This window comes from Bos grunniens, chromosome 22, assembly GCF_055505025.1.
Source record: "Bos grunniens cultivar Pamir isolate PY7600 chromosome 22, Bosgru_T2T1.0, whole genome shotgun sequence".
Taxonomy (NCBI): Eukaryota; Metazoa; Chordata; class Mammalia; order Artiodactyla; family Bovidae; genus Bos; species Bos grunniens.
This window is the reverse complement of record NC_141186.1, coordinates 8324235-8337135: the sequence shown is the minus strand read 5'-3', so window position 1 is coordinate 8337135 and position 12901 is coordinate 8324235. Positions and strand designations below refer to the sequence as shown.

At 44.4% G+C, this 12901-nt stretch overlaps 1 protein-coding gene across 2 annotated transcripts in view; it reads right to left on the bottom strand.

Annotated features, from left to right (window-relative positions):
• Positions 1–12611, bottom strand: part of PDCD6IP (programmed cell death 6 interacting protein) — a 69042-nt gene extending 56431 nt beyond the window's left edge. For both annotated transcript variants that reach the window (XM_086365762.1, XM_086365763.1), the window contains exon 1: positions 12267–12611. In XM_086365762.1, the coding sequence (XP_086221888.1) occupies positions 12267–12475 (209 nt within the window). In that variant the 5' untranslated portion in view covers positions 12476–12611. The remainder of the gene's footprint in view (positions 1–12266) is intronic.
• Between the last annotated feature and the right edge of the window lie 290 nt (positions 12612–12901).

The window sequence follows — 12901 nt, the reverse complement described above, 5'->3', positions numbered from 1 at the left end:
CTATCTCCCATGAAGTGATGGGACCGGATGCCATGATCTTCATTTTCTGAATCCTGAGCTTTAAGCCAACTTTTTCACTCTCCACTTTCATCAAGAGGCTTTTGAGTTCCTCTTCACTTTCTGCCATAAGGGTGGTGTCATCTGCATATCTGAGGTTATTGATATTTCTCCCGGCAATCTTGATTCCAGCTTGTGCTTCTTCCAGTCCAGCGTTTCTCATGATGTACTCTGCATATAAGTTAAATAAACAGCGTGACAATATACAGCCTTGACGAATTCCTTTTCCCATTTGGAACCAGTCTGTTGTTCCATGTCCAGTTCTAACTGTTACTTACTACTTAATATAACTTATTAACTGTGAGGTCAAAAAAACTGGCGGACACCATCTTAACAAAGTGATAAACATCAAACATTATCAGCAATGGGACAAATCAACCTCATGCTTTTCTTAAGGTGCATTAAAAAAAACACAGCATCATTTGGGTTTGTACAACAGCCCCACCATGCATAAAATCCAAGAAAATAAGAGGCAAGCCCTTTAACTAAGGGACATTCTACAAAGTAAGCAGCCTGTACCTACTCTTCAAAAATGCCAACGTCTTGAAAAACAACGAAAAACTGATGAACTGTTCCAGACTGAAGTAGACTAAAAAGGCAATTAATTGCAATGCAAGATCTGGTATTAGATACTGGACCTGTAAACATTAATAGGAAAGTCAGCAAAATTTGAATGAGTACAACAGATTAAATGGTAATATTTAATCAATGTTAATTTCCTGACTTTGAAAGCTGTACTGTGGTTATGTAGGAGAGTATTCTTGGATTCCCACTATAATTCCATCCAAAAATTGTGGTATCATTCATTACCCAATTTTCCAGCCTCAACTAAGAATATTCACTTCACACTGTAGGCATTAAGATTCTGTGCTCTCTCCTGGCTCAGGACATTCACCCATTTTCTTTCCCTTCACCCAGAAACTTTCCCATCACAATTTCCCATTTTTCTCGTCCTCATTCATTCACTCTTTCAACAAAGACATACTAACAGTTTGCATGCGTGCTAAGTCGCTTGAGTCATGTCCGACTCTTTGCAACCCTATGGACTCTAACCTGCCAGACTCCTCTCTCTGTGGGATTTTCCAGGCAAGAATAGTCGAGTGGATTGCCATCCCCTCCTCCAGGGGATCTTCCCAACCCAGGGATCGAACCCAAGTCTCTTATGACACCTGCACTGGCAGGCGGGTTCTTTACCACTACCTGGGAAGCCCATGCTAACAGTCTGCCATGCACCAAGCACAGTTCTACAACAGGAATTCAGCAGTATATAAATATTAAAAAATCTGCACCCTTGTACAGCTTACTTTTAGAGCTGGAGGCAAAACAAAATTAAGTAACAATGCAGAATAGCACATAGTGCTAAATGCAATGGGAGAAATAAAGAGGTGAGAGGGATAAGGTCATGTGCAGGGGGTGACATGAGAAGGCTATAGTTTTTTTTTTTAATAACATGGTCATTGGACTACGTAAAAGTAAAACAAAAAAAAATTTTTTAATGTCATGTATAATAGGGCACGAAGGAAGTGATGGGATGTGGGGAAAAGCATCACCAGTGGAAGGGAGAACAAGTGCCAGGAATCTGAGAAAAACGTATGCCTGAAAATACCTCTGCACAATGAGGAGGATATGGCTGGAGAGCAAGCACAGGAGAAAACAGCAGATGAAATCAAGGAAGTAATGATGCCTCGAGTGCATCTGTAAGACTTTTGGCTTCTACTACTGCTTAAGAGGAGGAAGCACCAAAGGGTGTGGACAAGAGTAACACGAGCTAATCTATTTTCAGATTCACCCCAGACCCTCTGTAGAAAACTGACTCACAGGTGTGCAAACGGCAGGAGTCCAGAGAAGTCAGGAAGCTACTACACTGAAGCAGTCAGGTGACGCATGGTGGTGGCAGAAGCAACAGCAGCAGTCAATGTCATGCCTTTTCTAAACGCCTCTCCACTGACAATCACTTAGGGCCCAGAATTTTCCCTTCACAACTTACCACAGTCAGTTATGTATTAATCGGTTCTAAACTCCCTGAGAGCAGGAACTGGATCTTATTTGCTAAGCTTCATTGCTAGCTCCAAACAAAAAAATCAGCAAAATGCAAAGTTTTCAAAAAGCAACTTTTTTATCTCTGAAACGTAAAACCTGAGATTCTGTTTTGAGAACAAATAGGAACTACTAAAGAATGTGTCCATAAAGAGAGACAAGTGAGTACAGAGACCCTGAGGCCACAGCCCCTAAGGGCGAGCCAGCATAGCAAAGGGGCCAACAGGGCTACAGAGCAGGGATCCCCACACTTCGTCTTTGGGCTTCCCAGGTGGCTCAGTGGTAAAGAATCTACCTGCCAGTGCAGGAGACGTGGGTTCGATCCCTGGGTCGGGCAGACCCCACGGAGGAGGAAATGGCAACCCTCTCAGGTATTCTTGCCTTGAGAATTCCATAGACAGAGGAGCGTGACGGGCTAGTCCATGGGGTTGCAAAGAGTTGGACGTGACTGAGCACATCCTAGGCCTTGCCAGAACAAAGGCAAAAATCAAGGATGACATGCAGGTACCTGTTACAACTTAACAAAAGAGAAAACATCTGCCCTGCCCTGCACCCTTTCTACCTGGTTGGGCCACCTCAGATGATGGGATCGCTAGGGACAGGTATCTAACTACCATCAGCTGAAGTTCTCTGAAGGAAAACTATTCAGTCAGGCAGTGAGAAATCCAGGAGACAAGAGGTGGGTAGCGGTCAACGCAGTCAGTTTTGATCTCTGCCCCGGTGACACTCAAATTCCGGCACGCCTTCCTCCCTTGCCAGAGAGTCCAGCCATCTCAACCTGGACAGCTGGCAAGAGATAAGGTGACTTGCTGAGTCACCAATTCCTGGTTCGAGATTACATCATTCACTGCCAAGCCACTTGCCAAGCAGAACATCCAATGTGTAGTGACACCTAAGCAAGTCCTGGGCAGCAGTGAGGCCTGGCTACCGGCCAGGGAGGCAGACACTGAAAATGAAAGGGAGGACGGGGCAGAGGGGAGCACCCTACCCAGCTGTCCAAGGCTCCCAGTGCCAACCCGCTAGAGAGTGCCCCAGACCACATGAAAGCAGGCAGCTGGGCAGGCCTTCATTTGCTGCCCTCTGCTCTAAACCGGAAGGAAGTAGGAGGAAATGAAAATACTCTCTGCAAATGGATCAAGGAAAAAAGAAAGGCTACACAGAACATACCAAATTTCTTTGTATCTATTTACTCCAAAGCTTTGGGGGTTAACTCTCAAAATTTGACTTGTGTGGGGTAACAGTACATTTATATCCTACATTTAAATGCCTAAAAGCTACGTGATGGAATTCTCAAAGTAAAGTAAGTGTCTTAGGATAGGCTGGCTTCCTTTGTGGCTGAGATGGTAAAGACTCTGCGTGCAATACAGGAGACCCAGGTTCGATCCTTGGGTCGGGAAGATGCCCTGGAGAAGGAAATGACAATCCACTCCAGTTTTCTTGTTTAGAGAACTCCATGGACAGAGGAGCCTGGCAAGATACAGTACATGGTGTTGCAAGGAGTGACATGACTCTGACATGAACCAGGAATTAGTGACTCAGAAAGTTGCCTTATCTCCTGCCAGCTGTCCAGGTTGAGATGGCTGGACTCTCTGGTAAGGGAGGAAGGGCTTCCCTGGTGGCTCAGCAGATAAAGAATCCGCCTGTAATGAAGCAGACCTCAGTTCAATCCTGGGTTGGGGAGATCCCCTGGAGATCTACCCACTTCAGTATTCTGGCATGGAGAATTCCATGGACTGTACAGTGCATGGGGTCACAAAGAGTCAGACATGACTGAGCAACTTTCATTTTAGGATAGGTTATATAACATGAAATGTAAGTATGAAAAAATGAAACATAAGTACAGTAGTCACCGGAAATCATTAATACCTCATTTCATAGTATGGAGTAAACTCCACAAAGAAACTAACTCTTTTCAAAAGAAAGGAGACACTGCTAACCACAGGTTCAGTTCAGTTGTGTCCGACTCTTTGGGACCTCATGGGCTGCAGCACGCCAGGCTTCCCTGTACATCACCAAAGCCCAGAGCTTACTCAAACTCACGTCCATTGACTCGGTGATACATTCCAACCATCTCATCCTCTGTCATCCCCTTCTCCTCCAGTCTTCAATCTTCTCCAACATCAGGGTATATTCAAATGAGTCAGTTCTTCGCATCAGGTGGCCAAACTATTGAAGTTTCAGCTTCAACATCAGTCCTTCAAACGAATATTCAGGACTGATTTCCTTTAGGATGGACTGGTTGGATCTCCTTGCTGTCCAAGGGACTCTCAAGTCTTCTCCGACACCACAGTTCAAAAGCATCAATTCTTTGGTGCTCAGCTTTCTTTATAGTCCAACTCTCACATTCATGCATGACTACTGGAAAAACCATAGCTTTGACTAGATGGACCTTTGCTGGCAAAGCTTTTCAATATGCTATCTAGGTTGGTCATATTTTTCTTCCAAGGTGCAAGTGTCTTTTAATTTCATGGCTGCAGTCACCATCTGCAGTGATTTGGGAGCCCAAAATATAAAATCTGTTTCCATTGTTTCTCCATCTATTTGCCATGAAGTGATGGGACCAGATGCCATGATCTTAGTTTTCTGAATGTTGAGTTTCAAGCCAACTTTTTCACTCTCCCCTTTTACTTTCATCAAGAGGCTCTTAAATTTTTCTTAACTTTCTGCCATAAGGGTGGTGTCACCTGCATATCTAAGGTTACTGATTTCTCCCAGCAACCTTGATTCTAGCTTGTGCATCATTCAGTCCAGCATTTCTCATGATGTACTCTACATATAAGTTATATAAGCAGGGTGAAAGTATACAGCCTTGATATACTCCTTTCCCGATTTGAAACCAGTCTGTTGTTCCATGTCCAGTTCTAACTGTTGCTTCTTGACCTGCATACAGATTTCTCAGGAGGCAGGTAACGTGGTCTGGTATTCCCATCTCTTGAAGGATTTTCCACAGTTTGTTGTGATCCACACAGTCAAAGGTTTTGGTGTAGTCAATAACGCAGAAGTACGTGTTTTTTTAGAATTCCTTTGCTTCTTCTATGATCCAACGGATGTTGACAATTTGAGCTCTGGTTCTCTGCCTTTTCTAAATCCAACTTGAACATTTGGAAGTTCTCAGTTCACATACTGTTGGAGCCTCGCTTAAAGAATTTTGAGTGTTACTTTGCTAGCGTGTGAGATGAGTGCAAATGTGTGTGAGTTTGAGCATTCTTTGGCATTGCCTTTCTTTGGGACTGGAATGAAAACTCATCTTTTCCAGTCCTGTGGCCACTGCTGAGTTTTCCAAATTTGCTGGCATGTTGAGTGCAGCACTTTCACAGCATCATCTTTTAGGATATGAAATTACCCAGCCTATAAAAACTAACCACGCCACATTTTGCAGCACTTGCTCTCTTCAATGGCCCCCACTCTGTCTGTGGAGTGTGTTTCTCTCTGAATCCCAGTAAATCCATTTCTTACCTATCACTTTGTCTCTCACTCTATTCTTTCTGCGATGAGACATCAAGAACCTCAACTTCATTCTAAACTGAAACCAGGTAGTGTGGGTTTTGGCTGGGTTCAAGGCCCAGCACATGGGTTCTAGTCCCAACCTGAGATGAACGATTTCAGACACACAGCACATGTTGGAAAAACAGGAGCTACAGATTCTGATTTTGCAAATATTCAGAAGTGTTTTTTATATTCTCTAGTACCCATGGATGGAGGAGCCTGGTAGGCTGCAGTCCACGGGGTTGCACAGAGTCGGACATGACTAAGCGACTTCACTTCCACTTTTCACTTTCATGCACTGGAGAAGGAAATGGCAACCCACTCCAGTGTTCTTGCCTGGAGAATCCCAGGGACGGGGGAGCCTGGTGGGCTGCCATCTATGGGGTCGCACAGAGTCAGACACAACTGAAGCAACTTAGCAGCAGCAGCAGTACTTTAAGAACTCAATGGCTCTAGAGCAAATAACTAAGAACTCAACTTTTTAAATCTCATGGGGAAAAAAAATAGCAAACGAATATATTTATTTTAATATACCAAAGATAAAACAAATTTCCATTCAGTTCAGTTCAGTCGCTCAGTCATGTCCAACTCTTTGCAACCCCATGAACTGCAGCACACCAGGCCTTCCTGTCCATCACCAACTCCCGGAGTTTACTCAAACTCATGTCCATTGAGTCAAAGATGCCATCCAACCATCTCATCTGTTATCCCCTTCTCCTCCTGCCCTCAATCTTTCCCAGCATCAGGGTCTTTTCAAATGAGTCAGCTCTTCGCATCAGGTAGCCAAAGTACTGGGAGTTTCAACTTCAACATCAGTCGTTCCAATGAACACCCAGGACTGATCTCCTTTAGGATGGACTGGTTCAATCTCCTTGCAGTCCAAGGGATTCTCAAGAGTCTTCTCCAAAAATCCTAATTAAAAAAAAACTTTTTAGGGGGATGGTATGGAGACCAAGAACAACCAATCCACATGGAAAGTGATACCGCAACACAACTCACGTAAGCCATCCAGTCCCAGTCAGTACTGAGGGCTGGGCAACTCCAAGCCCACCAACCAGATACAGAAGACCAGAGCGCTGGGCCAGGTATTGATTAGAGCCAGTGGATGCCTCCTGCACCTTACCCTCACACTTCCTTCTTTGCCCAATCTATCTCATGAAGAATCACTCACAGAAGCACTGCTGCAGTAGAGTATGGCAGCAAATTCCCTCCAGGATTACAAATAATGAAGACAGTCCTGACAAGCCACTTTATTTATCAAACAAAGATTTTAACTTTTCCTGTTAAATCTGTGTTTACTCATCTATGTAGCATAAATAAAATTAACTCAGCCAAACTAAGGTCTGGCAACTACAGGTACTCCTTGAGATCAAAGGTCAAGTATTATTTATCTTTATATCCACCATACTCTATTTGATTAACAAACTGTAGCAATGTCGTTAGGGCTAATATTATCTCAATATCTTCACCACCAATCAGAATGTAAGCAACAGCTGAGAAGTAAAATGGAACAGCAAAATTTCTTTCTTGATTTATAAAACATTAGTGCTTGGGAAAATTTGCAGAATTATGAAACTAGTTCCATCAACTTTATTTTACAAAGAAAAAGACAGTACCATAATGCAGCAAACTATGTATTAACCCACAAAAAAGTGACACACAAATTTATAAAAGACTCACATTAAAGAAAACTAAAATTACAAATTATTTTAAAAATGTCAACAAGAATACTTCATACCAAAACCAGTTGGATGCAACTGAAAGCAGATTCAGAAAAAACATATAGTCCTAAATGAGATGTATTCGAAAAACAAAAAAAGCTGAGAAGCTAATCATTCTATACAAAAAGAGGAAAAAGAAACAAGAGAATGACAGCATAAATCCAAAGGTTAAGCAGACTTGGTTTAAAAAAAAAGATGGCTCTGAACTTTCAAGAGATCTGATTGGGGGGTGGGGGGTAATCATACGCAACATCAGAAATAAGAAAAAAATTGTAACAACAGATTTTGAGGAGAATAAAACACTTTTCAGGATTTCATTACTCAAACTCTGAGCTTCTGAGCTTCCACTGCAGTGGGTGAGGGTTGATCCCCGTTTGGGGAACTAAGATCCCACATGACAGGAGGCAAGACCAAAAAAAAAAAAAATTGCAAGGACTTTTGTGTGACAAAAGATACCATAAACATAAGAGACAAAAAACAGATTTAAAGATGATATTTGTACTATAAATAATAGAAAAAGGATAAATTGCCAGAAAATGTACAGAACTCTTAAAAATCAGTAAGGAAAACACAATGTAGAAAATGGGCCAAAAAAAGGACATGCAATTTACAGAAAAAGCAAGTGGCCAGCCAGCAAACAGAAAATGCTGGATCTCAGAGATATCAAGGCAATGCAACCTAAAACTGGGTACCATCTCGCACCCATCTATTCAGCAAAAAGCAACTTATTTAAATTATTAATCAGTGAGTATTCCTGAGGATGTGGAGGGAAAAAAATTTACTTGCCAAGAAGAATGCAAATTGATATAAACACAGAAGAAAGCTGAAAATGCAAATACGCTATTTGCTAAACAAAGAGATCTGAATAAACAACCTTCTCTGCTCCCTCTCTCAAACTTCCACTGGAAAGGCAATAAAAATTAAAAAGCTGTAACTGCACTAGGACAAAAAGAATGGGAAAGGGCACAACAGCATACAAGAAGTTCCAATGAAATTTTCTAAAAGGTGAAAGAAAAGTGAATAAATGAAGCAGACACAGCTGAAAAATCTAACTGCCTAGACAGAAAGCAGGCAAATTGTGCAAAGAAGCCAGACAGGAAACTTGAGGGGACTTCCCTGGTGGCCCAGTGGTTAAGACTTTGCCTCCACTGCAGGGGATGTGGGTTCCATGCCTGGTCATTTGAAGATCTTTGCAAGAAATCTTGAGGACAGGCTCACTCTCGGGAAAACGTTCAGGACAGCAAGCGCGGCTCAGGTGGGCACTGAGCGCAGCTAAGTGGGGACAAAGGGAACTGAGAGCCTATTCAAAGTGAAGACAAAGTGTGAGTTTCTCAGACGTGTTCTCTTAGGTTCTCTCTCCATGGGATTCTCCAGGCAAGAATACTGGAATGGGTTGCCATTCCCTTCTCCAGGGGATCTTCCTGACCCACAGATTGAACCCAGGTCTCCCATGTTGCAGGCAGATTCTTTACCGGCTAAGCCACCACAGAGCCTACTGATGTGCTAATCGCCTACATCATTACCTCTCCTTCCTTCCTAAGAAAATCACATATTTTAGCTGGGTATATGCATGCCCTTAATAAAAATTCCTTTACCTCTCCTACCCTTCCAAGACGTGGACATACATAATGGCTAATAACATACAAGCAGGGTGTTGTGGGGCAGTTTTCAGGTAACATCCTAAAGGCTGAGCCTTCTGCCTACCCCCTGTCCCTCCCTCCATTCTCTTGCCTAAAAGTTGAGTATAACTGCTATCTGGACCCTGGGAACGAGGACTCTAGCTTTTACAGAGCGGATAGCGGGAACGAGGACTCTAGCTTTTACAGAGCGGATAGCTGAAACGAGCCTGAACCTGATGAATTTCACAGTGCCATCCCTTTGCTGTGCTGTACTTAGTCGTTCAGTCATGTCCAACTCTTTATGACCCCATCGACTGTAGCCTGCCAGGCTCTTCTGTTCTTGGGGATTCTTCAGGCAAGAATATTGGAGTAGGTTGCCATGCCCTCCTCCACGGGATCTTCCCAACCCAGGGATCAAAATCAAGTCTCCTGCATTGCAGGCCAATTCTGTACAGTCTGAGCCACCAGGGAAGTCCAAGAATACTGGAGTGGGTAGCCGATCCTTTCTCCAGGGGATCTTCCTGCCACAGGAATCAAACCGGGGGCTCCGGCATTGCTGAGCTACCCGGGAAGCCCATACCATCCCTAAGCTATCTAAACTACCCCTCTACCAACTTTTTACACAAGACCAAAATCATAATTTAATTCACTGATAATCTGAGATCTCCCACATACAGCTGAATTCAACCCTCGTACAGCAACATAGATGATATAAAACAGGCTGACACAGAAAAGTCCATACATGAATGCTGCTCACCCTCCATTTTTTCAATCAAATTTCAGAAAGCTGACAACCAGGCTTTTTCATGGAAGGAGACTGTAAGCTTTCTCTACAAAGAAATTAATCACCACAAAAGACTGGTATAAGCTGGTTATCTGGAGCTTCCCTGCCCAAAAAACCATCCCATCTGATCACCTAGTGATCAGATTCAATATTTACTGAGGCACTCCTAACCAATTTGTACTTAAAGTCACTTTACAAAGGATAACATTCACTTTTAATATTACAACACATAAACGGTATTTTAGGACATTTTAAGAGTTTGTCTAAAAACAAAAAGGCAAGTCCATCACTGGACCTATATGTGTAGAGCTGTGTGCCAGTACTTACGAAGCTAGTTTCTATTCTTTAGGAATTAACTTAAATCTTCTTTTTCAAAAAGTTCATTAAGTTAAAATATGTAAATTAATGCTGTTTATACAATTATCGAAATATATTAACAGTAAAATATTCTGCATAATTGGATGAACCACCCCATAACAGGATGCATACCAAAGATACTTTTGTACATACCTCCATTATAAAATGTAATACACTGTACTAATATCTATCAGCTTACCCTAACTCCACCTGAAAAGCAAGAATGTGCTAATGTGAGGATAATGCAGAGACGACTAAAGAAACAGTTTCAAACATACTGTCTCTGCAAGAGCCCTAAAACCTAGGAACAGTTCTCACATTTATGCCTGGGAAAATACTAAAAGAATGCACAAATTTAAAAAGTTTTAAACCTCATATTACCAATATTCACTATCCTTTCTTGTCTATCAAGTCTCTGAAGACTCCACTGCTCCTTAATTGTTGAGACCAAACCTAATGCATTCTTGTTTTCATTTCATACCATGACCCATGCTTTGTAAATACTGCTAGTGAAAAATCCTCACTGAACGCTACTCAGGTCTAGGTAAGAGCACGTTAATATAAAGAATGTCTAAGTATTCATAGGTTAACTTTTTAAAAAGCTTATATAAGTATCAAGCTTATATATCTTCGAGATCTTTTAAAATTTACCACCAAGGGGTCATAATCTATTCAGTACCCTCCTCCTGGAAAACTGACTCCATACTAATGCTACTTTAATCCATGCTGCACGGAGAAGTTAAACCAGCACAGTGACTCAGAGGAGGGCGATTAGGCCATTTCCCACTGTACGTGGGCACAAGCCAATCCAATCAGAGGCTTCCGTGGACTTTTGCCAGGGCACAGGAGAAAAGCACTCTTGTGTAAGATCCTGACTGTCAAGACCACCGTAATTACAGGAGAGCCAGTGGCCATCTCTCCGGATTACAGGAACAAAGCTCTCCTAAGAGGAAAACATCCTGGAGGCAGAATCATCTCCAGGAATGCCTAAGGAAGCAATATTCGTTGCCTTTTCAGTTAGTGAGTTTAACCTGAGCGGCTCCTACTTCCGTCTTAATATAGCTGTGTTTTTCCTGTGAAATGAGACTACATTAGACACAGAAAATGTGATCATTAAAAAGGTGAGCGAAAGAATTTTAACTATAAAGTACTATAAAAATGTCCTGCCATCCTAACTGGAAAGTTCTACAGAAAAAACTCTCATTAAATACATCCTGAGTTCAATAAACATTTACTAAGATAATAAATTTACTCCATTATGTGCATACCTGTTTGTGAACAAACTGATTAAAAGGAACCTATCTGGAACGTTCTGTCATTCAAGTTTAAATTTTAAATAATGGCAGCTCCTAACCAATGGACGGAGAAGGCGATAGCACCACACTCCTGTACTCTTGCCTGGAAAATCCCACGGACGGAGGAGCCTGGTAGGCTTCAGTCCATGTGGTCGCGAAAAGTCGGACACAACTAAGCGACTTCCCTTTCACTTTTCACTTTCATGCATTGGAGAAGGAAATGGCAACCCGCTCCAGTGTTCTTGCCTGGAGAATCCCAGGGACGGGGGAGCCTGGTGGGCTGCCGTCTATGGGGTCGCACAGAGTCGGACACGGGCTGCCGTCTATGGGGTCGCACAGAGTCGGACACGACTGAACTGACTTAGCAACCAATGGAATTCTCCATCGGTCGTTCGGTTGCGATGAACTTAGGAAGAGGGTTCATTTCAAAGTGGACAGTATGGAGTAAGTAACAAACATGAGTTCCAGAGCCCCAATTCTGCCACTTCCCTCAAGCAAATTACTATTATGAAATTCCAACCTGGCCAACAAAGTTTTGCGGTGATGCAAAAATGGAGGAAGGGAGGAGTCTCACAGACACCCCCCTCCCCCGCAAAAAAAAAAAAAAAAAGTGAAGAAAACTAGTTCTGGGTAAATGTGACAAGAGAGACTGAATACGTGGTGGACCGTTCCTCCCACGTCGGCCGGGCCCCGGAGGACCGAGGACGGCGGACCGCGGCGGGCAGCCAGGGGAAGCGGGTAGGGTCACCCAGGCCTGCAGGAGGAAGAAATGCAGACCACACCTACGCGCCGGGCCAAGCTGGGGTGGGGCGGCCGCTCCGGCCGTGGATGTGAAGAGTCAGGAAGGGCGGAGGAAGCAGGGCAAGCGGCAGGTCGCCGACAGCCTCCCCCTACCCGGCCCCAGGCCCACCTCAGCAGCGTCTCGAGCGCGCCCTCGTGCTTGTCCAGCGGGCGGCCGAGCGCGGCGCGCCGCAGCTTGCTGAGCTCCTCCGCCGCGCGGCAGTACTGGGCCTGCTCCTCCCCGCCGCTCGGGTACGTCTGCTGGATGAACTTCACCAGCGGCTTGGCCAGGTCCACCTCCGAGGTCTTTTTCAGCTGTACTGAGATGAACGCCGCCATGGCGAGCGCCTCGGCCGCCCTTCGGGCCAAAGACACCACGGGAGGGCGACGAGGGCCGAGGGCCGCGGAGTACCGGGCCGGCGGACGGGCGGACTGAGGGGCTGACGGACGTGCGCTCCGCTTGCGCTTCGGGTCCGGCCACTTCCGGGAGCTCCGGCGCAGGCGCACTCGGCGCGCCGCCCGCGGTCACGTGAGGGAGTCGGGGAGCCGGCAGCTCACCTGGGCCCCACTCGTCCGGGGCTGAATCTTGAGGTGCCAGCCTGCCCCACCTGTGGAATTTTTCTCTTTCCTTCTACTGCTTCGGCAATTGGGCCGAGCGCTTGCGTAAAACTAACTTCCTGCACTCGAACAGTTCCCCAGGGAAGTACTATTACTGGCACTGGCGTGAGTTTGCGGCCACCTGCCCAAGACATGGCTGCTTCAGGG